The sequence below is a fragment of the Culex quinquefasciatus genome, chromosome 2 (assembly GCF_015732765.1).
Source record: "Culex quinquefasciatus strain JHB chromosome 2, VPISU_Cqui_1.0_pri_paternal, whole genome shotgun sequence".
Lineage (NCBI taxonomy): Eukaryota > Metazoa > Arthropoda > Insecta > Diptera > Culicidae > Culex > Culex quinquefasciatus.
The window spans coordinates 169,662,193-169,686,989 of record NC_051862.1 but is presented as its reverse complement, the minus strand read 5'-3'; the positions used below and the strand labels follow the sequence as shown (position 1 = coordinate 169,686,989).

General features: G+C 37.2%; 1 protein-coding gene across 3 annotated transcripts; it reads left to right on the top strand.

Annotated features, from left to right (window-relative positions):
- The first annotated feature begins 4,185 nt into the window (after window positions 1-4,185).
- LOC6031339 (cholinesterase) lies at window positions 4,186-23,997 on the top strand. Of its 3 annotated transcripts, none has more exons than XM_038254147.1 (9): window positions 4,186-4,794; window positions 10,751-11,323; window positions 11,421-11,444; window positions 17,338-17,473; window positions 18,088-18,519; window positions 20,299-21,225; window positions 21,285-21,719; window positions 21,788-21,957; window positions 22,351-23,997. In XM_038254147.1, the coding sequence occupies exons 2-9, from the start codon at window positions 11,130-11,132 to the stop codon at window positions 22,931-22,933; spliced, it is 2,901 nt and encodes a 966-aa protein (XP_038110075.1). In that variant the 5' UTR covers window positions 4,186-4,794; window positions 10,751-11,129; the 3' UTR covers window positions 22,934-23,997. The 3 variants fall into 3 exon arrangements, with proteins under 3 accessions (XP_038110075.1, XP_038110077.1, XP_038110076.1); XM_038254149.1 differs by having other exon boundaries at window positions 21,788-21,967; window positions 22,351-22,433; XM_038254148.1 differs by lacking the exon at window positions 11,421-11,444.
- The last annotated feature ends 800 nt before the right edge of the window (window positions 23,998-24,797 follow it).

Below are 24,797 nucleotides of genomic sequence, written 5' to 3'. Positions count from 1 at the left end.
GCATTTTAAATTAATTTCAGCGGATTCCACTTTAATTTCCATTGACATTTTGAAGTTTTTTGGAAAAATATGTTTATTTTTATTTTCGGGCCATCTTTGAGGGGGAGAAGAAAAAAGAAAAATAAAATTTGTACCGGCCTAAGATAAAATTTGTACCAGCCTAAAATTAATTGGATAAGTTTTCAGAAGTTTTTTGAACCGATAACTAAACGAATATTAGATCAATAAGTTCTACGTTTTGTGAACAGTTTTTTATTCTCTTAAAAAGCTTTATTTAAGGATAAAAGGTTAAAAGAACAATAATGAAATTAAAAAAAAAAACATTTCATTAGCAAATGAAATTTTCATAAAGTTGAGTATTTGTTGAATTTAGATTTATTAGCATTATATAATATTAGAGAATAAAACAATATTTCTAAATCATCCATGCCTTCATTTGTATTTATTGTTTGTTTGAAATTTGAATTGAATTAAATTTTATTGAAAAATCCAAATTTTGAATTGGTTTATAAACGGGTAATGATTTTAGCAGAATTATTTTCTTCTGAAATTCAATTAAACTATTTTCATCTTTTTTAGCTTATGTATTCAAAAAACTGAAAATAACACAGTTAAATGCATCTCTGAGTGGCAATTTTATTTTTAAATGGAAATTTGGCATCAAATTCAACTAAAAAAAATCTTGATTTTGTCCATTTCCGAGACAAATTAATTATGCTATTAAGGTTAAACTAAAGTAAACATAAATAAAATTTATATCTCCTGCCTGAAGAAAAAAGATTTTAAAATCTTTAATACGTCTGTTTAGTTTTAGTTTTATGTAGCTCGAACCGCTTATTGGTTGGTAATTTTTTAATGAAATAATGATTTTAAATTAGATAAATAGAGTTTTTGCCACTTTGCCCCTTGATCTATGAAGATCAAATTTGGGCATGATTTGGTGTATTTTATTTTGATTTCGATATTTTGCAGGAAGATTCACACAGAGTTCAACTTGATGTTTAGAACTTTGAGCGATTTTTTTAATTAGCGACATTTTCAGCAAAGTGGTATCATATACAAAAAATATTTGTTTGAAACACAACCATATTCATAATCTAAGTTATAAAAATTAATTAAAAGTTTTAGTCATTTTTTATTAATTCCATTTCTAGCATTTCTAATAGGAAGCGACCAAGCAGGTTTCTCTTAAACATTTTGCCATATAATTTACTAGTAAAATCTAAACGTAGAAATATGTACCCTCCCTGCAAAGGCTTATGAATTGATCTCAGTTGAAAGGTTCTTCAAATCTCTGAATTGCAAATGTAATATCCTGGAACAGAACTGCTAATTTATAATAAAAACACAAATTGAAAATTGTAATAATTTACCAGTAACTAACTTTTTTCGTTATCACATACAACTTTTTTTATTCATTCTTCTATCATATTTATAGATTCACCATGTAAAGATTAAGCCATCTTATATGATTAATGATATTCTCTTGTTCCACAGATCTCAAGGCGTTTACATTCAGATAAAACTCACCCCGTAATTGCATTTAATCACTCACTATAAACGCATGTCATACAAAATTCGTCACACTTCATATCACCCTCTGAAAAGTACTGCAGCCACCATCTGATGACCCCGACAATAGCACCAGTCAGTCAGTGACGAGTTTTAATTAGTAGCGTGACCCGCGACTAAAAATTAATGTTACACTCCCCTTCTCAGTGCCACAATTTGGCCACAGCCAGACTTTCTTTCTGCGTAAGTGGGCGCAAGTGCCAAGTTTGCTCCGGCGAATTTGTTCCGTTCTCAAACGTCGCCCAGTTGAGCAGGTTCATAAATGAGCCTAACTTGGTCTTAGCTAGGGTAGCTGCACCTAAAGTGGGTACAAATTGATCTCAATCTTCAAGTCAAACAGAATCTACATCAAGTCTTAAACGATTCACATTTGTAGATCCAGGATAAACCCCTTTCACATAATTTTTAATTGACTTTTATACGACGCGTTCGCCACATCGGAAATCACATATTTGAGATGGGGGTTAATTGATTGACTCTGGAGCGGAATTCATCGTCACACATAAAAAGACACAAGATCTTGGTCACCAGTCGCTCCAGACATTCATTCACCATCTTCGTGACACTATGGCAGCGAGTAAATTAGCCGTATTTCTTGGCTTAATCGAATCAACTAAGTTGGTGTAGGGTCGGGTCACGCTACCACCAATTGATGATTCAGGCTAACAAAGTTAGTTCATCAGAGCTGTCGAAGCAGAGCAAGTCTTTTTTTTTATTCAAAAAAATAACAGGACCAGGAACGACAGACACAACCGTTACATTGCCAAAATTTGACGACCAATTTGTTACTACGCTCTGGAAGGTGTGTCCTACCATTTCAAAACCTTGCGTAGCATTATGTAGAATCATTCCTCAGTTTCCCCTTTTGAACCTTTCTTCTACGAGGGTAACTTGTATATGAATCAACCTGTGCCGCGTGCATAGCTAGAACGACCACTACCGACGCCGCTAATCAAGGTAGAAGTTCAACATTAACCTTGCGCACACCACCACACCTGTGAGGTACGTTGTAGATTGCCAGCATAAAACAAAACAAAGAATCGACACCACCAGCAAGCGAAACATGCTTGCATGTTGCCCGAAACATGTGTTGGTTTTTTAATAGAGTATGAAGTTGGGTTTGACTTTTGCCATTTGAGGAGTTGTTGTGTGAAGTTTTTTAAATGCTGAACACCTTCTCACCGATTTAGCGTGAAACGTGAACGGTGAGAATGGGTCGGGAAGGTATCGAAAGGTGAATTAAATTTGTGTTTAATGTTGAATTAATATTAAAGGTTCAAATTGACTGAAATTTTTACGATAATTCGTATTTTCATTAACTTTATTTGGACAACATTTAACTGATATCGATACATTTAAGAACCTAAAAGTTCGTCAAATAGACTGAAGTCGGGTAATTAAACAGTAAAGTAATGTTTAGTAAAGTTAGATGACTTTAACCGTAGTATGGTCATCCGTCATCGAATTTATTAATGAGTTATCCATAGAATTAATAAAAATTCATCGAATCGTATGCATATAAAATAAATGTATTTAATTTTAAAATATATTATTTTTTCTGTTACTCTAAAAGAATGTTATGTTCTTATCGAGAAATTAAAAGTGCAACATGGAGTTAAACTTTCTGTCAAGCTTCTGTGAAGTTTAACATGACAGTTGCAAAAGTTTAACTCCATATTACCGGCTCACATTTCACTTTTTAATTTCTCGATACAAAGTAAATGTCTTATTATCTCCCTACTCAAAATGTATTAAAAAAATCAAGAGGAAAAATTATTTATTTAACATTTACAATAAAGTAGAAGTATACTCAATTGAATAAATTAACATTGTATATGGAAGTATAAATAAAAATGTCCATTTAAACAAATTTATTATTATTACTCATTAGGTATTCTTGAATCCATCTTAAGCAAGGGATATTGTAAGGAGTTTTGTTTTTTTTTTATTCTACATTTGATGTTTAAAAAAACTATAATTTTTATCGTGAATTCAAATACAAATTTTATTTCAAGTTTTCGACCTCTTAAATATTTTCCCAAAATTCAGGATGCAAAAAAAAAACAATTATTTCCGAAAAACTTGGATTCCGTCGAAATAACTTTATCTATCATACAGTCCAGACTCGATTATCCGAAGACAATCGATTTTTGTATTATTGAAACTTCGGATAATCGATGCTTCAAATTCAGTCTGAACTGTATAGTTTTTAAAACTCTTTATTTTTTTTAAATTTTTGCCCAATTTGCCCCGATATTTTGTATTTTTTTTGGAAGAATTGGAAAAACCTTCACCAAAATGAGTCATGAGTTACAGTTCTTTTTTTGTCAAAACAGAGCTGAACTTATACTAAATTTTACCGTAAATTCTGCCACCTCCCCCTGCTCGGGCCACGCAATCCCACCCCACGAAAACACCTTGTTTCTCACCCGCTCACAAATGTAGCCATTTGGCAGACACCACACCACACACAGAACCTCGCGAGAGCTTCCAATCCACCCCACAAACCTCACTCACTGACGAGGAGCCCAACAACAACCACAACTACCACGACGTAACTCTGGCGTTGGCGTTGGCTCAGCTTAGCTCGTCTCTCCGACATCAACCCGTCAGTCGAGTAGTTCATCGCGCAACCTGCGGACGTGTTTTTGCTTCCGTGCTGTGGTTCCAAGTTCTGTGAGCAGGGCAGGGCGTTGCCAATACCCGAGTGACCGACATTCGGCGGCCATCGCGCGGGGTCCATAAAAGGAGCGTGTACCCTTTCGATTCGGACGAGGTCGTGTGTTTGGCAAAGTTGTGTTCTTATCAAACAGATAGCGCGAATACCCGCGCGACCTGATAAGGGCTGACGAGCATAGCTAAAGGGGAAGAAGAAGCCAACCAAAATCAATAAAGTGCTCAGGTGAATGATTAATCAGTGTATACAACCTGTCTGGGAAGGTTGCCAAGTTTGAGGTTTCCAGCGGAAATTGTGCAACCTGTAAGCTATCCGTGGCATGGGAAAATGGTTTAGAAAATAAAAGTTCATTGTGTCTTGGGCTGAATTCAAGTTTACGCCGAGAAAAACCCCCACTTGAAGAAAAGTGAATGGAAAAGGCTAATCAGAGTCCGTTACACCGCTCGTTGATGAATAATGCAGCACTTCCAGTAGTGAAGTCACTCACACCGTGAAAAAAAATCATGCTGGGATCATTCAAATGAGAGCTGCCCGAAAGCCGTAAGGTAAGCCCCCAACGCTTGGATGCCCTCGAAAACCGTTTTCAGCAGTAGTTTAGTAAAGTTTGTGACGTCACGAAGCCATCGGAGCTGAAAGCTCATCAGCGAAGACAAACCTTTTCTGTTGGAACTAGGGTATTTTAATCTCGATCGAAAACATGGAGCATTAAATGCAGCGGTGTACTAAGGGATAATTACTTACCAAACGAGTTCAAATCTCAAATTACAAAATTTCTAAATTTTAAATTATTTTTTCAAACAGAGAAACAGGCCTCTATAAATATTTTAAAGCAAAATCACCATTAAATTCAATTTCATCCACGTTTTGAAGTAAAAAAGGCATTTGATAAAATTTGTTTAAGCTTGCTAACGATATCGAAACATAAAATAATTTTTTAATTTATTATCAACATTTTTTGCCAGCTTGCTAAAAACTTGGACTACATCAAAGATAACTGAAAAAGCCCAATAGAAAAAATAAGAGTTGCTGACATAGAGAACATCCAAGTAGAGAAAAATAATTATTGATAGAGACCATACAAAATTTTCCCAAAATTTGTGTCCCTCGGCCCTAGCTAAAATTTACAGTTATATTTTCGTAAAATTTTTCAATGTTACGACAAATTTACAAAAAAAAAACTTTTTTTGTTTAGCGTCTTTGTGATATCTTTCATATCACAATTTATGATATTTTAGGTGGTATGTTAGTGAAAAGAAATTACATTTTCTGGACATACATTTTTAATACGAGAAGGAGAAAATTTTCCATGCAAAATTATTAAGTTGATAAGCTTTAATTTGGATTCTACAAAAAAAACAGTTTTAAAATTCAAAAACCTTTGAAAAAAATAAAATTGAAATTTTAAGCTTCAGAACATTTTTACGCATAGATTTTCTTGCAAAAGATAATAAATCACAACACTGTTCGTATTTCCGGGGCCTATCTCAAATTATAGTCATCGCATTCGGGAGCATCGTGACTATTTTTATAAAATTACTCAAATTTGATTCGTGTTAATTTTATTTTTAGTTGCTACTTGTCGACCTCTTCTCGATTTGCGTAAAAATTTGATCTAAGGGGTAACTTTTGTCCCTGATCACGAATCCGAGGTCCGTTTTTTTATATCTCGTGACGGAGGGGCGGTAAAACCCCTTCAATTTTTGAACATGTGAAAAAAGAGGTGTTTTCCATTAATTTGCAGCCTGAAACGGTGATGAGATAGAAATTTGCTGTCAAAGGGACTTTTTATGTAAAATTAGACGCCCGATTTGTTGGCGTTCTCAGAATTCCAGAAAACCCTATTTTTCATCGAAAAAACACTAAAAAGTTTTAAAGACTCTGCCATTTTACCCCAGCAAAGTAAGAAAAAAAAACACGAAATTTTAAAATGATTTTTTTTTTTTTGTTCTAAATGAAAAATGGGTCAATGTAGATCCGAAAGGTACATTAAATTTTCCATAAAATGACATGTTCCAAAGATTTTTACAGTCGGGTAACGGAAAAAGGCAGAGTTTTTAAAACTTTTTAGTGTTTTTTTTCGGTGAAAATTACGTTTTTTCGGAATTCTGAGTATGCCATCGGGCGTCTATCTCATCACCATTTCTGGTTGCAAATTATTGAAAAAACACCTCTTTTTTCGCATGTTCAAAAATGGAAGAGGTCGTATCGCCCCTCCGTCACGAGATATCAAAAAACGAACCTCGGATTCGTGATCAGGGACAAAAGTTACCCCTTAGGACAAAGTTTCGCAAGACTTTTTTAAAGTACATTTTCGTTACATTTTTTTCTCAACATAAGCAATTTGTCTGTAGCAAAAAAAAAACAAACTTTATTGAATTTCTTCACCAAATACTTGAAATTACTCAAACACAAATTACTAACCCTCGTTCCGTCCCTGTCCAAAAATATATTAAAAAGCTCACGCGGCCGGAATAAAACCATCCACCCCAGACAGCAGCAAAGCAGAAGAAAGGCAATAAGCCATCAACATCAACCTCAACAACAAACTCTCAAACTGGGAAGGTGTACGAAACGAAAGAAGCCAAAAACCTGTTTTTCAACCTTTTTGCACTGGCGGCTCTGGTCCGCGTAAAGTTATACCAAGTTGGTAATTGTGTAGGGTCCCAGAGAGCACCCACTCTTGCCTTTGTATTTGTGTGAGGTGAGATGTGTTACGTTCATCCAGGTTGACTTCTTGCGGTGGTGTTCGCACATGATCGCGTTGCCGCGGGTTTTTCGGGAAAAGGTAGACTTTGTACGCAAGGGGATTTAAATGCCTGCGAGGCCGCATCAGGTATACGATCAACATTAGGACAACAACAGAGGGATTGTGTTATTTTTTGGGTTTCGGATCCCGCAGCCCAAATGTTTATTTATTAATTCTCACCTGCTTGCACAATTGTGGAGGGTGCATCGATCGGTACCTGATGTTCTTTTTTTTTACTTTGTCAAACATGGGAAAGTCCGTTGGATCTGTAAAACTCAAAGGTTTCTTTTAAAACAACCCAGAATGAAGCTGAGTGGATATAACATCGAGCCGTAGAACTTGGGTCAACTTTTAGTTTTAAAAACTATACAGTCCAGACTCGATTAACCGAAGTTTCGATTATCCGAAGTTCGATTATCCAAAGGTTTGTATTAGACTTCGGATAATCGAATCATGAACAAATTTAGTTTTTTATATATATTTTTTTTTGCAATTCCATCGTGAAACTACTTACTTTTCCTGTCAATCTTGAACGACGAAACAGCCTACTTTTCTGTACCAAAAATAACAGAATCGAATAGCAACACTTTTCAAAATAAATGCTGAAAAGTTCTACTTTTCAGCACTCAAATGGGTGCTGAAAAGTTGAACTTTTCAGCACTTTTTTCGAACAGTAACACTTGGCAACATTTTTTTTATTTAAACGATTTATTCACAAAATACATGACAATTTGACATAAAATTTCACTCAGTGTGTGTTTTTTGGAATTGCAAAAAATGTTGTATGGAACTCGTTGCAAAACTTGTTTTTTTCAGCACTCTTCGTATTTATCCAACTCGGTGAACCTCGTTGGACAAATGTACGATTCGTGCTGAAAAAATCCTCTTTTTGCAACTTGTTGCATAAACTACTATTATTTATGTATTTTCATACTTTTAACGACCCCATTTAAGTCAAATTTGAATGGGTGATTGCCTTAAAAATTACCAAAGGCATTTTTTCAATGTTTCATCACTGCCAATTTGGCCGACATATTGGATTTAAAAATTATAAATCATTTGAGTGTAGTGTAGTAGATAATCAAAAATACGACAACGAAAAAAAAACCGTGATTCGATAATCCGAAGTGAAATTTTCCAATGCCAGATTGTACTGAGTTCATTTCATACATGTTCTAATACATGGAATAATATAGAAAAAATGAGTGAGATTTTCATTATTTCAAAAAATTGTTACTTGGTGGCTTTTTTGGTCATACTCCTCTATGACTTGAAAGTTGTGAGTTTAAAAAAAACATCATGAATTAATTGTTTTTTTTTTTCACTTATCAAGAATAACAACTTTGTGGAAGACACCAAATCGAACAGAAAATTCCTCTAAAAAATACAAATCTTCGAATGTTTACGTACCATTTTGAAGGCCCCACAAAAATTGAGCAAAATCCAAAAAATACAATTCAAATTCATTACCGCAATTCAGGAATTATTGCTCAAATGAAATAAAATTAATTCTTTCTTTTCTGCTTATTTTTCTCATCTTTCTCGAAAGAGAAAACGGCCTACATTTCTTTAAATATTTTTTTTGCCAAAAATAACAGAGTCGAAAAGTATTACTTTGCGATACAAGTGCTGAAATAGTAGTTTATGCAAATCAAATCAAAAAATCAAATTATTCGCTCTACAGCATTGCCTTGGCGTTCTCGATTGCGAGATTCCTACTCGAAACTAGGTGTCCGAAGGCTTGATTGTTGAGGCAATTGCAAACCTCTTTTCACACTGCCTACCAGCGACTCCACCGAGGGAGACCCAGGGAGACGACTCCTACACCTGGACTGAGCTAACGACCTAACCTCTAGGTTAGACCGGGGCCAACATTTACTTCCCTGTCCGACGGAAGGCGTGATCAGACAAATCTCGTCTCAAAATTTGCCACCGGGACCTTCTGGGATCAAACCCAGGCCGACTGGGTGAGAGGCAACCACGCTTACCCCTACACCACGGTCCCGGCAGTAGTTTATGCAACAAGTTGCAAAAAGAGGATTTTTTCAGCACGAGTCGTACATTTATCCAACGAGGTTCACCGAGTTGGATAAATACGAAGAGTGCTGAAAAAATCAAGTTTTGCAACGAGTTCCATACAACATTTTTTGCAATTCCAAAAAAACACACACTGAGTGAAATTCTATGTCAAATTTTCATGTATTTTGTCAATAAATCGTTTAAATCAAAAAAATGTTGAAAAGTGTTACTTTTCAGCATTAATTTTGAAAAGTGTTGCTATTCGATTCTGTTATTTTTTGTAGAGAAAAGTAGGCTATTTCGTCGTTCAAGAATGACAGGAAAAGTAAATAGTTTCACGACGGAATTGCAAAAAGCAGTTTTTTTGCAATTCCGTCGTGAAACTACTTACTTTTCCTGTCATTCTCGAACGACGAAACAGCCTACTTTTCTCTACCAAAAATAACATAATCGAAAATACACCCTTTTCAAAACAAATGCTGAAAAGTTTTACTTTTCAGCACTGAAACTCGTTGGATAAATGTTCGACTCGTGCTGAAAAAAAATCTTTTTGCAACTTGTTGCACAAACTACTATTGCGGAATTGCAAGAAATGTTGACAACTCAAACATGATTATCCGAAGCAAATTCGAATGCCTCGAAAAATCACTTCGAATAGTCAAATCATGTTTTTTTTTTTTTTTGTTAGCTTATTTTTGATTTTTGAGCATAAGTATGACCCCTGAACTACTCTAAAGTGATTCAGAATTTTTAAATTCATGATAGCGGCCAAAACGGTAGTGATGATATATTGAGAAAATGCATTAAGATTTTTTTTGGCAAGCAACCATTCAAATTTGACTAAAATAGGGTGACAGGATTCAAATTTGATCAAAAATCTTTAATTTGCTTTATGTTATCATCCTTTCTTTGATAGATATCCTATATTTTAAACGAGTATATGTCCTGCTTGATGAAGGAAGTAATTACATCTAGCTCCTGAAACACCCGACTAGACACCAACCTGCAATCTAAACGAATTCAAAACTCACTTATGGAAATGGGTAGCAATAATCGGTCTTTCGTTCAGGAAAACGAAACATTAGCATTTTCGGTTTACTAACAAAGCACAGTTCGTTCTTACCTGCTCGTTGGAGTCTCTTCGGAGACGAACTCTCTTCCTGGTTAAATATTTGCCTACACATTCACATTCTCCATGTTGCTGGGCTAGAACTCCGTTTCTGGTGTCGCCGCACATAACAATATGCTTGCATTTATTTACGTAGCCAGTAACCTACATTTGCGGACTGTAAACAATCACACAGTTTCTATGTTTATTTTCTGTCGCCAAGCAGCGCAAGGTTACGACGGCTGACGCTCCGAAATCAGGTGCATTCGTTCATGAGCTGGAATTCGGTAAAGGTGGTCGGATCAACCGGTTGAGGAAGATAGGCGAAATTGATTACAATTTCAAATATGTGGCGTTCAAGGCAGCGACTTTGGGACCGTGAACTATATTTTTGGTGGTTATTGATAGGAAAGTCAAGTTTAATGGAGTATCTTTTGGGGCTGATAAGAGTGAAGGCCGAAAAATAGTTTATTTCTGTTTATGATAAGGAAACAGTAGAAACGTATTGTGGACTACCTTTATGTAATTTGAAACAGAAAATGTTCAAATGTTTTGCGGTACCCCTTTATCTTCGATTACAAATCAATGCACCTTCTCAATGGCATTATTTTGCTTCGTCCATTTACAGATTAGTCATCGCAACCTCGAGTACTCGAAGAGCCATTCCAGCGAGCAGTACATGAATGAGTAACATTCATACCTAGAAGCCAACCTCAATATCGTCACACGACACACACACCTCGACTACAGCAGTGCGTCACCATAGCTATAGTGCGCTAATATGTGACTGTGAAACCGTAAACCGTGCATCTACCGTTATCATTAGTCAAACCCACGACGTCATACCCAAATAGTGAGCTATTTCGAAACAAATTCCACGCCTGGAACGTGAGCAGTGCGACAAAATTACAAGAGTTACTTAACGACCCCGTGTGAGTGTGTCGCGGGCGACCCGATGTGTAGTTACACCGTTGCGGCCGCAATCTTCGACGAGGTGTACTTTGAATATGGTGGTGGTGGCAGCAAGGTCCAGCCATCACGGCCGGTGTAGAAGATCATGGTGCTGTGTTACTGCGCCGATACTGCTCATCTTCTGTACTGTCGTCCACGGGCAGTACTACACGACGCGAGATCCCCGGTGGTATTCGAGGGAAGGCGACTACAACTACCATCTGCCCAATCCCGGTGATCCGGACTATAGGTCAGTACTTGAACAGATTGTGGTGTTACACGGATAGTGTAACGTAGGTTTATTATATCTGACATTTATCCTCTTGGCACGCGACATAATTGTGAAGGAGCTTACTTGGTACTAGCTATGGGTGAGTCTCCGTGAGTTTTGCTTGAGTTTTTTTGGCTTTGCTGAAATTTGGTTAAATTTCATTTTGACTTTCTCTTGATTTGTTGCCATATTTTCTATTCATTACATTTGTGAATTTCATCCTCATACGCAGTGTTGTAAAATAAAGAAATTTCTCAGCGACTACAATCATCATGCCCGAAATTTCATCTCCCTGTTTTACTGCCCTTCCTTCCGTCTCGACGTCTAGAGGTTCTCAGCACCAAGAATCGCCGGTCTCTGTCGCGTGAGAGAGAGAAAGAGAATGCTTTTGCTGGCAAGCACGAGATAAAAGAAGAGAACTCACAAACTATTGTGACGGTCACTATACCCTCTGATATTTTGACGCAGGATGATCAAATGATAGTTTTTCAACCAGACATCTACATCACTGCTCATACGAAATTGTTTTCCATGCAATTTAACTTGACTAATCTTATTACGGATGTTGGGCTGTAAATCAGCAATCTCTGTTTGTTTCTTTACATTATAGTGTTTTTTAATATTTTTTATTCAAAAATCAATCAATAAATAAAATTTATCTCATTGTTGGATTCGTAAAAATATGAAAAAATAAAAATATTCAAAACAGTACACTGAATTCGATTTTTATGACATGTGAATCATTCTACAAATTCAATGAACAATTCTCTGAGTCTTCGAACAACGGTTGTTTTTCTTACATTTTGATTTGATGAAACTGTGTACTTTTTCGAAGGCCAAATAAGTCATTTTACATTATCGGCTATACAATAAGTCTCCAAACAACAATTTTGGTAACCGTCCATACGAAAAGGCTATCCAAATATTCAAAAATCTGTATCTTGAAAACGGATGTTCTGAACTGATTTGCTGTCTTCGGCAAATTGTAGGTGTTTCTTTTACCTTTCAGCAAAAAAAAATGTGCTTTAAGCAATACACATTTTTTCATTTTTCTTTTTACGCAAATAAATAAATGGCGTAAAATAAATACATTTGAAAATTCTCATTTTTGGATGTTTTAGATGACTAAAGGGTAATTCTCCGCCAACTCACACAGCAGTTGCCCCGACCTCCATTGTTTATTTGCGTGGAACTTTGTCCTAAGGGGTATCTTTTGTCCCTGATTACGAATCCAAGGTCCGTTTTTAGATACCTTGTGACGGAGGGGCGGTACGACCCCTTCAATTTTTGAACATGAGGTGTTTTTTCAATAGTTTTCAGCCTGAAACGGTGATGAGATAGAAATTTGGTGTCAAAGGAACTTTTATGTAAAATTAGCCACCCGATTTGATGGCGTACTCAGAATTCCGAAAAAAACCTATTTTTCATCAAAAAAAACACTAAAAAGTGTTAAAAACTCTGCCATTTTCCGTTACTAGATTGTATTTTTTTTTTTTTTGGAACATGTCACTTTATGGGAAATTTAATGTACAACTTTTCAGCACCCATTTGAGTGTTTAAAAGTAGAACTTTTCAGCATTTATTTTGAAAAGTGTTGCTATACGATTCTGTTATTTTTTGTACAGAAAAGTAGGCTATTTCGTCGTTCAAGAATGACAGGAAATGTAAGTAGTTTCACGACGGAATTGCTAAAATAGTAGTTTATGCAACAAGTTGCAAAAAGAGGATTTTTTAAGCACGAGTCGTACATTTATCCAACGAGGTTTACCGAGTTGGATAAATACGAAGAGTGCTGAAAAAATCAAGTTTTGCAACGAGTTTCATACAACATTTTTTGCAATTCCAAAAAACACACACTGAGTGAAATTTTATGTCAAATTTTCATGTATTTTGTCAATAAATCGTTTAAATCAAAAAAATGTTGAAAAGTGTTACTTTTCGAAACAAGTGCTGAAAAGTTCAACTTTTCAGCACCCATTTGAGTGCTGAAAAGTAGAACTTTTCAGCATTTATTTTGAAAAGTGTTGCTATACGATTCTGTTATTTTTGGTACAGAAAAGTAGGCTATTTCGTCGTCCAAGAATGACAGGAAAAGTAAGTAGTTTCCCGACGGAATTGCAAAAATTATATTTTTGCACAATTGCTCATATTTTTTGATCTGACAGGTCTTCAATCTTTTGGGCTCGTTCACGGAGAGACCGGCCGGGGCAAATCTAAGAAAATCTTGGTTAATTTAACTAAAAGTATGGGTTAATTTTTTACATAGCTTTTTTCAACAATCGATTGTTGAATTTGTTAACCCGAAATTGCTGACCACCAGTAACTAAAAGTAACTAAAAAAATAGTTGGAATTGCCATTTTGGTTGGTTAAATGGCAGAAAAAAAATTCTAGCAGTCGACTGCTAGAATATTTTTTTGAGAAAATTTACTATTTTTTTTTTTTGTTTTCAGCTGAAATATTGTGGAATATTCTGTAAAAAACAGGCTGGACTATATTTTTCAACTATTTTTTAACATTTTTTTTCGTTGTATCAACCGAAATATTTTTGCATGCAGCAAATTATTAGTGGTTTATAACAAAACATTTCTTAACACCTAAACTCCCAAGCTCAAGAAAAAGGGGGAATTTGTATGGAAATTCCCCGTTTTTCTCGAGCTTGGGAGTTTAGGTGTTAATTAAACATAATTTATGTTAGTGTCGATATATATTTTGTTTAATTATCTAACGATACAGGCTGTGCCGAATTTCTTGCTATATTTTAAACTAATGTGTTACTTGAATACAGAAAAATATTCGTACATGTAGTCAATAATTAGCTGTTGTTTTGTTTTGTTTTTTTTATTTGGAGGTGGGGAAAAGCCCCTTTGAGTTGTGTCAGAGGACACTCTCTCAGAGAGGCACAAAACCACCTCGTCTTAACTCATGTTAGCAATATTTTTATTGAATTTGCAGTAAATTTCATAACAATGCCTCACAAATTAATGCTGGGTGTTTTTATATTCGCATTTAATCTGCCTAAAATAAATCTGAAAAAAAATTAAAAAGTATATTTAAAATTTTGTTTAAGCTTATATTTTTATTATGTTGTATAAAATGAAGTGTTGTATTCACTTACCATCACTGTGAAATCATACGATAAGTCATCATCATCTACAACGGTCTCAGGTTTATTTATTTTTCTTGTGGAATTTACACCAAAGCGAACCTTTTGCTGCAAATAGACATGTGAAATGTATTAGTAATTTAATACAAAATTCTTAATTTCGGCTATAAACTGAAAAGGAACGTAAATAAATGTAATTATATTGAGGAAAGAAGAAATATCAATAATGCTACTTACCAAGGTTGCATTAATTTAACAATTACTTTTGGCAACAAACTTTCATTGCATTTGATTCAATTTATTCAACGTACTCCGATTCCTGAAAAAAATATTTTGAGTTTTACTTACCAGTTTATTGAGCAGTCGTATTGCAACAAAACTTTCAAGATAATAATTATCTTCTTTTATATATTTTATATATTTTTATTTTTTTATATTTTACTTCATCTCTATTTTTTATGTTGTCATGTGTACGCATCGCTATGTATTTTATAATTGATGATTCTGAAAAAAAATTATGGTTCATTAAGATTTTATCCATTGTAAGCACGAAGCTTTTTAATGATAGTTTTCTAATAAGAATCACATTAGATAAATTATTGTGCAAAAATAAACCCATACTTACTTGGATTAACCAACATTTTGATAAATTTGCCCGGGCTGCTCTATCCGTGAAGAGTCGGGCCGCATTTCCATTCTCGTTCCATCAAACATTCTTATAACGTGTTCAACTCACTCGCATTGGAGGTCCTCCTGGCGAATTTCGTCCTCTTGCTCTTCATAGTTTATCACCTGCAAAGAAATCATCAACAAACCTACTCACCAATTCCACCTCCTCAGTTGCAACACTTTGATTTGCCACTTCAACATTAGCTAAATAGCGTAATTTCTCACTTCATAATTAACAACACAAACTCAACAAATCGACCGCTCTCGTTCGAATCCTGACTTCAAATGACAGACGTAAACAAACCCAAGTTCACCTTTTAAATATTCAACAAATGTAAACTTTATTCAACCAACAAATTTTGTGATTTTCCTAAAACCAAAGCTAACAGTCGAGCACGTTCTTTCGAGTTCGGGAAATCTGTTAGCTTTTTGCCTTTAGCATTTTCAACAAACAGGTTTTTAAATTAATACTAAATTTTGGTTAATTTAACTGAAAATTGGCAGTGACAAGTACGTTTTTGTTAAAATTTGCGAAAGTAAAATCAACAATTTTAATTGTTAAAATTTCTGGGCACGGTCTCTCCGTGTTGGAAAGGTTTTTTGATTACCTATCTAACGATGGGTCGTAACATAGATCCGGACAACTTTTTCCTGAAAAAAGTATATAAAAAACACTTAAGTGACCATAACTTTTGATAGGGTGGTCAGATCTTCAATATTTTGGACGCGTTGGAAAGGTCTTTCAAATACCTTTCTAAAAATGTATAACATGTCTGGGTTCCTTACAAAAACCACCCTTTTTACAATCTTTCTGACTTTAGTCAAAATCGTTTTTTAAGTATAACTTTTGAAGTACTTAAGTAAACATCACCATTTATAGATAGTGACTTAGGGGACTCCAAGACGGATCGAATGAGGCCAAAACGGACAAAATCGGTTTAGCCAGTCCCGAGATAATCAAGTGCAATTATTTTGATCAACATCCAACCACCCGCACAGACATTTGCTCAGAATTTGATTCTGAGTCGATATGTATACATGAAGGTGGGTCTAGGAGGGCAAATTAAGAAGTTCGTTTTTCGAGTGATTTTATAGCCTTTCCTCATTGAGGTGAGGAAGGCAAAAAATACCCTTCTGGGTCAATGTAGATTCGAAAAGTACATTAAAGTTCCCATAAAATGACATGTTTCAATTTTTTTTAACAGTCAAGTAACAGCAAATGGAATAGTTTATAAAACGTTTTTTAGTGTTTTTTTTTTCGATGAAAAATAGGTTTTTTTTTTAAATTATTAGTACGCCATATTGTTTTAAATAATCCAGATAACTATTAGAACAGTTCTGAACTGCCTCTGTTTGCATAAATGTCCCATACGCGAAAACATCAAGCTTAGAAAAACACGAGGAAAACTGAATTTCCTCCGGTTTGTTGAACATAGTACATATTCTTAGCTTTTCTGAAAGAGCACGTAATTTTGAACCATCCTACATCATTAGCTGAAAAGTGTTGATAATGCATATGGGACATTTATGCGAACTGGGGCAGTGAACATTATGCCAATAGACTCTGGGTCAATAGCTGGGTATTTGTTTCCCTAAAAATCCTATTCAAAGAAGTTTTCGGAATTGCAACAAAAAAAAAGAAAATTAAATGAAACTTGTTTGAAGTTAAAGCACTTTGGAATGTTGACGTTGGTCAAATCATTTCACACTTTTCTCATAGTCTTAAAAATATTTTAAGGTACCGACATATAGGGTGACATTGGGTCTGGGGTTGAGACCCAAATCTATCATACCTTGACGAAACTGACGCGTTTACTGACATCAACTTAAAAATATCGAATTTTGAATTCAAGATCATTGAATCAATAAATTTAACGGTTACATCGGTTTAATTATATTAATGTCACCCCAATTTACGGTACTTTATCCTCCTTAATGTGTCCAGTAATGAATGCATGAGTATAACACTATATAAAACATAATACCGAATTAAAAGACCAAGTGTTGGTGTTTCAATTGGCTATTTGTTTTTAATTTTCGGTAAATGGATATATCTTGACTACTGTTCATAAAAAATTAACACTTTTCCGCATAATTAAATTGTTTTGCTTAACAGTTATGTTCTTTGAATTTAAGACATCTCTTAAAACATTTTATTTTTAATTTTCATAGAATATTGTTGTAGATATCTCAAATTGAAACACAACTATCTTATTTCAGAACCTACACGTACAACAATCGCCGGTACGGCTATTATCAGCCCAGCGGATACGGTCAGCAATACCCTGGACAAAACCTGCCCGGACAGTACCCACAGAACACCGGTCTGGGAGAAGATCGCTTCAAGTATGACCCCGTAAGTAACTGTAAATTGTTTTATTGACCTAGTTCTAATGGGTTCTAATATGCATAATGGCTCATTTTAACGTTTGATGCTTTCAATGTAATTAACAATCGGTATAATCGCTTAACTCTTTCTCATCAATCTTCCCTCTATAAGTAGTAAAACCTTGAAATCAAAGCAAAAAAATGCAGTGATGCGACTTGGCGTGCAACTCTCGTTAATCGCACCGACGTAAAACACATTTGCAGCGTTTTTTTTTTCCTCTTTTCCATAACATCACTTACTTACATCATATGATCGCGGAGTAGTCTTTCGCAAGTAGGTACATTCATAAACTTTTCATCTCGTTTGAGTTCAAACGAAAGTAAAAACCACCCCGCAGATAACGAACAATGCTCGTCTTTCTTATCGTGGCGGCCGGCGTCCTGTCACGCCAGGCTGGCCATGGTTTCCCAAGCAATCAGTGCGGCGGTTCCCTCCCTTTAACGGTATCCAACGTGGTCGTTCCCCTGAGTTGCAAGCCGCCATAAACACAGTCGTTTAGTTGTTGTTTGCATTCTGATTAATTCCACATGTGCTTGTACGCGGCTTGTTTTGACTCTGACCCTCTTTCTCTCGTTACGCAGGCCAACCCGAACAACGTCCAGACGCCGTTCCCGGGAGTTCTGGGCGGCTGGCGGGAAGATCTCCAGGGCAAGCAACGGCGCGACTGGCAACAGCTGGACCGGGATGTGCACGTGACGACCAACTACGGCCAGGTCCAGGGCTTCAAGGTGCACCTGTACGACAGCCCCGACCCGAAGTCGTTCTACCGGCCGTGGCACAGTCCGGTGGACCGGATAATGGGCACGTGTGCGACGTTCCTGGGAATTCCGTACGCGCTGCCGCCGACGTTCGAGGGCCGGTTTAAGCCTCCCCGGCAGCATCGGGGCTGGCAGCTGCTGCAGGCGGTGGACTACGGTCCGGCTTGTCCCCAGCCGGTGCAGTACACGGGTGCTACCAAGGGGATTCGCGATATGGACGAGGACTGCCTGTACCTGAATGTGTTCTCGCCGAATGTAAGTATTTTATTTTAATATTTAAAATAACATTGTAAGAGGCATTGAACAATTTTCATAGTAAGCTCACAACAGACGGCCGGGACCACAAATTTACAGGAAGAATAAAAATTAATTTCGAGAGAAAAAAATGTCTCAAACGCACTCCAACACAAAAAATGGGGTACAATTTTCACTGAAACCATTGTGACACTTTCTGCTTGAAAGTTGGCTTTAAATATGAAATTTATACAAAAAATTTGTTCTTGTTGTTTTTGTTTTTCGTTGTTTTTCAATACAAGTTTCCATACAACTTGAGGGCAGCTCATACAAAATGGGCATGCGAATATTCCAAAATCTGTATCTTGAAAAGGAGTTTTCTGATCGATTTGATGTCTTCGGCATAGTTGTTGGTTATGATTATGATATTTTTCCGAGAAATCGGATGTTCAAAAAAATACGTAGAGGATAGTGAAATATCTGGTACAGGATTTACTAATTTTTGAGAATTTTTAGAGAAGAAAAAAAAACAAAATATTATTATCAACAACTTATTTGATTTTGAAACTTTACTGATGATTTACTTTTTAAACTTTTTTATGAAGCGCAGAATTTTCTAGTTATAGGAATTTTCAGGATAAGTTTGAATAAAATTTCTCATATTTAAATTTTTCGTAGGAAAAGCGCCTCAGCGCCTTTTCTCTCAGCTTTAGGTTTCTTAGATTTCATTTCAAGTTTTTGTCTAAATTTCAAATTTAAAGCCATTTTTTTAAATTTTGAATTAGAAATTGTCACAAAATACTTTCTTGATAGTTACAGTATAACTTTCAAAAATTTGCTACACATCAATGAATTTAATTTCAATCTGTACGGTGCGTTTATTGATTAAAAATACAAAAATAAATGTCTGTACCAGTTTTTTTTAATGAAAAAAAATAGAATTTTTGTTGTGCCTCTTGAAAAATGTCTTGAACGCAAATGAAAGGTTATTTGTTGGCCTTTCAAAGAAAAATAATTTGAGGACTGAAAAGTTCAGCCATTTCAAAAGTTTGCATGAAATTTCAAAAACCGTTTTGACTGTGTCTGGAAATATTTTTCCCAGATTCCTTGGAAAATTTAAAGTAAATACTTAAAAAAGGGGAGTTCATTAACAGGATTACGAGATATGATTTGAAAAAAAATTAAAAATAACGAAAACGGTAAAAAATCAACTATTTAACGAAAACTGCGATAACTTTAGGTAAAGTCTTTATGGCCATCTACCTATACTTGTTGGAATACTACAATTTTCTAATTAAAAGACGCAACTTCATTATATTAAAAAATATTTAAAACAATTTAAAACTGTTCAAAATATGTGATTTGTCTTGTAAAATTTTGTCTTTGCTTTTCTCAAAACATTAGTAATTTTCTTTTGATAAGAGAAAACATAATAATCTATTAAGTATTTAGCATTTTGATTTTATAAATGTTTAAAAGTCTTTGAAGAATAATTTACCATTTAAGGGTACACAGCAACCAACGAAATTGATATCTTCTTATTCCAAAATTGTTGAACTTACGGACCCGATCCTGAAATAATTTTATCACAAAAATGACTTTTTTTGTTTTGTAAATCTTTTTGGAAGTAGTAGCTTAGGGGATGAATGAAAATTAAATCGCAATTCTCGTAGTTTTGAAGATACTAAAATGTCTGTAACAATAATCTGGGTGCAAGAGCTCTGGTTGACGTGCACCGTTAATGTGAAATAAAAGTAGACTTGAAAAATTCGTTAAAAAAAATTCCAATATTTTTCACAGACCCAATCCGGCATCGCCCAAAAATACCCGGTAATGATCTACATCCACGGGGGTGAATTCGTTCGCGGCGCTTCCAACACTTTCCCGGGGCAGATGCTGGCGGCATTCTACGAGGTCGTCGTGGTCACGTTCAACTACCGGTTGGGTGCACTGGGCTTCCTGTCCACCGGCGATGAGAACTCCCCAGGAAACTACGGCATCCTGGATCAGATCATGGCGGTTCGCTGGGTTTACGACAACATCGAAGCGTTCAACGGTGATCGTAACTCGATCACACTGTTTGGCCCGGGCGCTGGAGGTGCTTCCGCGGGGTTGTTGATGGTAGCTCCACAGACGAAGGACATTATCACGCGGGTTATTGCTCAGTCGGGTTCGGCTGTGGCTGATTGGGCGTTGATCGTGGATAAGTACAGGGCGCAGAACACGAGTCGCGTGTTTGGCCAGATGGTGGGCTGTTCGATCGAGACTTCGTGGAAGTTGGTGAACTGCATGCGACAGGGAAGGAGCTTCTATGAGCTGGGGAATGCTGAGTTTGCTCCGCACGTGGGGCTGTTTCCTTGGGGACCGGTGCTGGATATCAACTTTACGTTTCCTGGCGATGAGTGGTACGAGGGTTGGAGGGAACGCGATTGGCACTTTTTGAGAGAGACTCCGGAAGAGCTTATTCGGAGAGGTCACTACAACCGGGGTTTGCACTACATGAGTGGTGTGACGCTGCAGGAAGCTGCCTTTGTGATATCCCAGAATGAGACGCTTGCTCCGTACTTTGAGGTTGATCAGAAGTTCTTCGAGCAAAAAGTGTGGGAGCTGGTGTATCGGTACAACTACACGATCAACCTGAACGGAACGTACGAAGCGATCAAGTACATGTACACGTATTGGCCAGATCCGAAGAACACCACGTTCATACGGGAGCAGTACATCAATGTAAGTTTGATCGCTTTTGAAATAAATCCAATGTTACTGATGATCGAATCTCCTTGCAGCTCCTATCGGACTTCCTGTACCGCGCCCCTGCGGACAAGATGACAAAACTGCTGGTAGAACGCAAAGTCCCCGTGTACAGTTACGTCATGAACACCACCATCGAGGGCCTCAAACTGCCCGAGTGGCGCAAGGTTCCGCACGACATCGAGCACTACCTACTCACCGGAGCACCCTTCATGGACGTGGAGTTCTTCCCGAAAAAGGCTCGCCTCGATCGGCTCATGTGGACCGACAACGATCGTAACATGAGTCACTTCTTCATGAAGACGTACTCGGACTTTGCCCGGTACGGTAACCCGACGCCCCAGCAGGTCCTGGGACTGCACTTCGAGAAGGCCATCAACGGCGAGTTGCGCTATCTCAACCTAAACACGACGTACAACTCGTCGATCATGATGAACTTCCGCCAGACGGAGAGTGCCTTCTGGACTCAGGTAAATCACGAAATCTGGAAGATTCTAAGTAATTTAACTAAAAGTGATCTCTTCTCCTCAAAAAACAGTACATCCCGACGGTGGTCGGCGTCCTCGTCCCGACGTACCCGCCCACGACCGAGTTCTGGTGGGAGCCGACGGAACCGCTGCAGATCGCCTTCTGGAGCATGTCGGCGGCCTGTCTGTTTCTGATCGTGCTGGTGGTAATCTGCTGCATCCTGTGGCGCAATGCAAAGAGGTACGGATAGGTAGGAGAATTCAAGTTTTTTCGTACGCACCCTTGATTGTCCATGATTGAGAGGACACGGTGGCGGCAAGGTTTGAACTGACACGCGTGTAGCACCTTGCAATGAAATGGAATGGTAGAGCATGTTAGAAGTAGAACGCAATGCAATTAACGATTTTAAGCTTATAAAGTTTGATGGCTGTGAAACAGCTAAGATTTGGATTTCCAGAGTATTTAGTATTGTTATGAAAGTAAAAGTGTGTGTTTTCTTTGCAATTCTTTACATTTATAATACGTTTAGGATTTTTTTAAAGTACACCTCTTTTTCAGATAATTGTGTGTTATTTGAACCGTTCACACATATTTTGTCCAGAACCACTAACAATCCCTCCCTCCTTTCCTCAGACAATCTGACCGCTTCTACGACGAGGGGGTCTTCGTGGTGGATAACCCAGAGTCTGAGCGTGGCGACGTCGGCATCGACAACAACGTGCTGCAGGCGCAACCCCTGCGGCAAAACATCTACGAGTACCGCGACTCCCCGTCCAAATACGGCAAGCATCCGCCGCCCACCGACGCCGGTTCCATCCGGTCGCCCAGTTCGCTCGGCACGATGCATACCACCGGCAAGTCCATCTCGGGCAGCCAAAGCTCGCTACGCAGCGCCATCTCGATGAAGGAAGTATCGGTGAGTCCGGCGCCGCGGTCCGAAACCAACTTTGACCGGAACATCCGGTACGCCGAGCGGGGTGTCGACACCGAAGTGCAGAAGAACGGAGGTGGGAAATACCAGCGCTCGGACTCCAAGGGCGCACTCAACGACAAGGCACGGGAGTTTGCCACCAGCACGCCCATCGAACCCGTGTCCCGATCTCAACAACCGACGCCGCAGCCGACCACGGGTCGCGGTAGTCGCGCCGGATTCGACCGAAGCAACAACGCCAGTCGAACGAACTTAATCGAAGGAATTCCACAAACTGAAGTTTAAGTACGTAATATTAGCGTAATTTTAAAATTGTTTTAGCTAGAATAATTGACCGGTAACGCCCGCCGTTACGGAATGCCACGCGTCCCCATCACAAACAATCGTATAACAGATCAACCTTGATAATCGCAACATATCAGGTTAGGTTCTTTAAGTAAGCTCTAGAATTAAAAAAAGTAAAAACCCGTACTATTTAATATAAATCGAAATCTACAATAGATTGACCGCAGTCTTTAAGTGTAACAGATAGCACCAAGTGCCTTAAAGTTTACAAATTTTCATACAACTTAAACACAAACTAGCCCATAAGCACAATTAGAAATATACAAAAAAAAAACGAGACTCACAAACTTTTGCAGCCAACCTGGTTTGGAGTCGAATACGTACTGAATGTTTAGTGTTTAGTTACATGTTTATTTGTTTATTGTTTAGTATTATATGTATTACATGTAGTTTGTACAAAAGTGCAACCTGATTGTCCATGTTTCAGTGTTTCCGTCCAATTTCGTTTTTAAGTGTATACACTGTGTCATCCGTGTTGAATCGTACATGTTGTCCAGTCCATTTTAGTTTTAAAAACCCCTAATTTTATCAAACTAACTGTAAGCATTTTAGTTACTTCTTCACCTTTCTTGTTCTGTCGCTCCAACCGCGCGTGGAAATAATCAAAGCAAAGGAAATTTAGGCCAAACTGTGCAAATATTACGTTTACTCTTAACTTTACCTTACTAAGTTGACTCCTGTAAATAACTTATCAAACATCCTACTTCGTCTCATTCCATTACAAAATTCAACAAACGCTTGCTTTCGCGCTTTCGTTAAGGTTTCACGTTAGAAACACTACTGGTAAGAGTTTATTTTAGCAAAAAAAATAAATAAATCATAAAATGGTAAGCATTTAACGGCAAACGTGTACATATAGTGGCGATAGCAAAATGATTGATTACCATTTAAGTATTAAACGAGTTTAGTTTAACAGCTGCACAAGTGTTGTGAGGAAAAAATCGTGTAGGAATATTTTTTGTGAATCGTTCGTATATTTGGAAATAAAGTTTTGTACGAGTAAAGAAAAGAAGAAATTTATTCAGAGTTATCACAAATTCTTAAACAATTAATTTCTTTCTAGTTATAACATTTTACTGCATAGTGCGAAAAAGTTCAAAGTTAATATATTAAACAAAGTTTTTTTTTTGTTAAAACTGAAAACATCTTAAACGTATGTTCACTTTTATTTAAATTGATTTTCTAATCGTGCATACTCTTTTTGAATCTTATCAGACGCAATCATAATAGAGATATCCACGAGCGAGAGTGTGTTAGTTTGTAACAAAATTACACACAGACATAGGCAAATCGAGTAGATTAATTCGTCTGTCAGAATCAGCTGTGTTCTTTGTCATACCACGAGCACGTGGTAAACAGCTGGTTTTTACAGACGATTGGTCTACTCGATTTGCCTATGTCTGCGTAAAAATAGTGTAAACAAAATCAGCTGTTTGGAATTCAGCCAATCACAATCGACCAAAACCAAAACAATACTTTAAATACAAATACTAATACAGAATCGTGGTGTGCGTGAGAGAAACCGTGGAGATCTCTATACCACGGGTCCAGGTTGTGCACCATCTTGAGCAGCTTGTTTTGCTTCACCTGGAGTCGCTCACGGTGCGATTTGGCGCAGTTGCCCCAGACCGCAGCAGCGTAGGTCAGCATTGGACGGATGATGCACTTGACCACGAGCGACTTGTTCTTGATGCTCAGCTGCGACCGCCGATTCAGCAGGGAGTAGAGCGCTTTGGTGGACCGATCCACCTTCCCGATGATGTAGTTCACGTGCTTGTCGTACTTTAACTTCTTGTCATGCACC

Bases quoted from the DNA above. Each gene is read 5' to 3' on its own strand.
- LOC6031339 (XM_038254147.1), top strand. From the start codon at position 11,130: ATGGTGGTGGTGGCAGCAAGGTCCAGCCATCACGGCCGGTGTAGAAGA. The intron at 17,474-18,087 runs GTAAGTAACTGT...CTCGTTACGCAG, and splicing joins ATCGCTTCAAGTATGACCCC to GCCAACCCGAACAACGTCCA. The intron at 21,720-21,787 runs GTAAATCACGAA...CTCAAAAAACAG, and splicing joins AGAGTGCCTTCTGGACTCAG to TACATCCCGACGGTGGTCGG.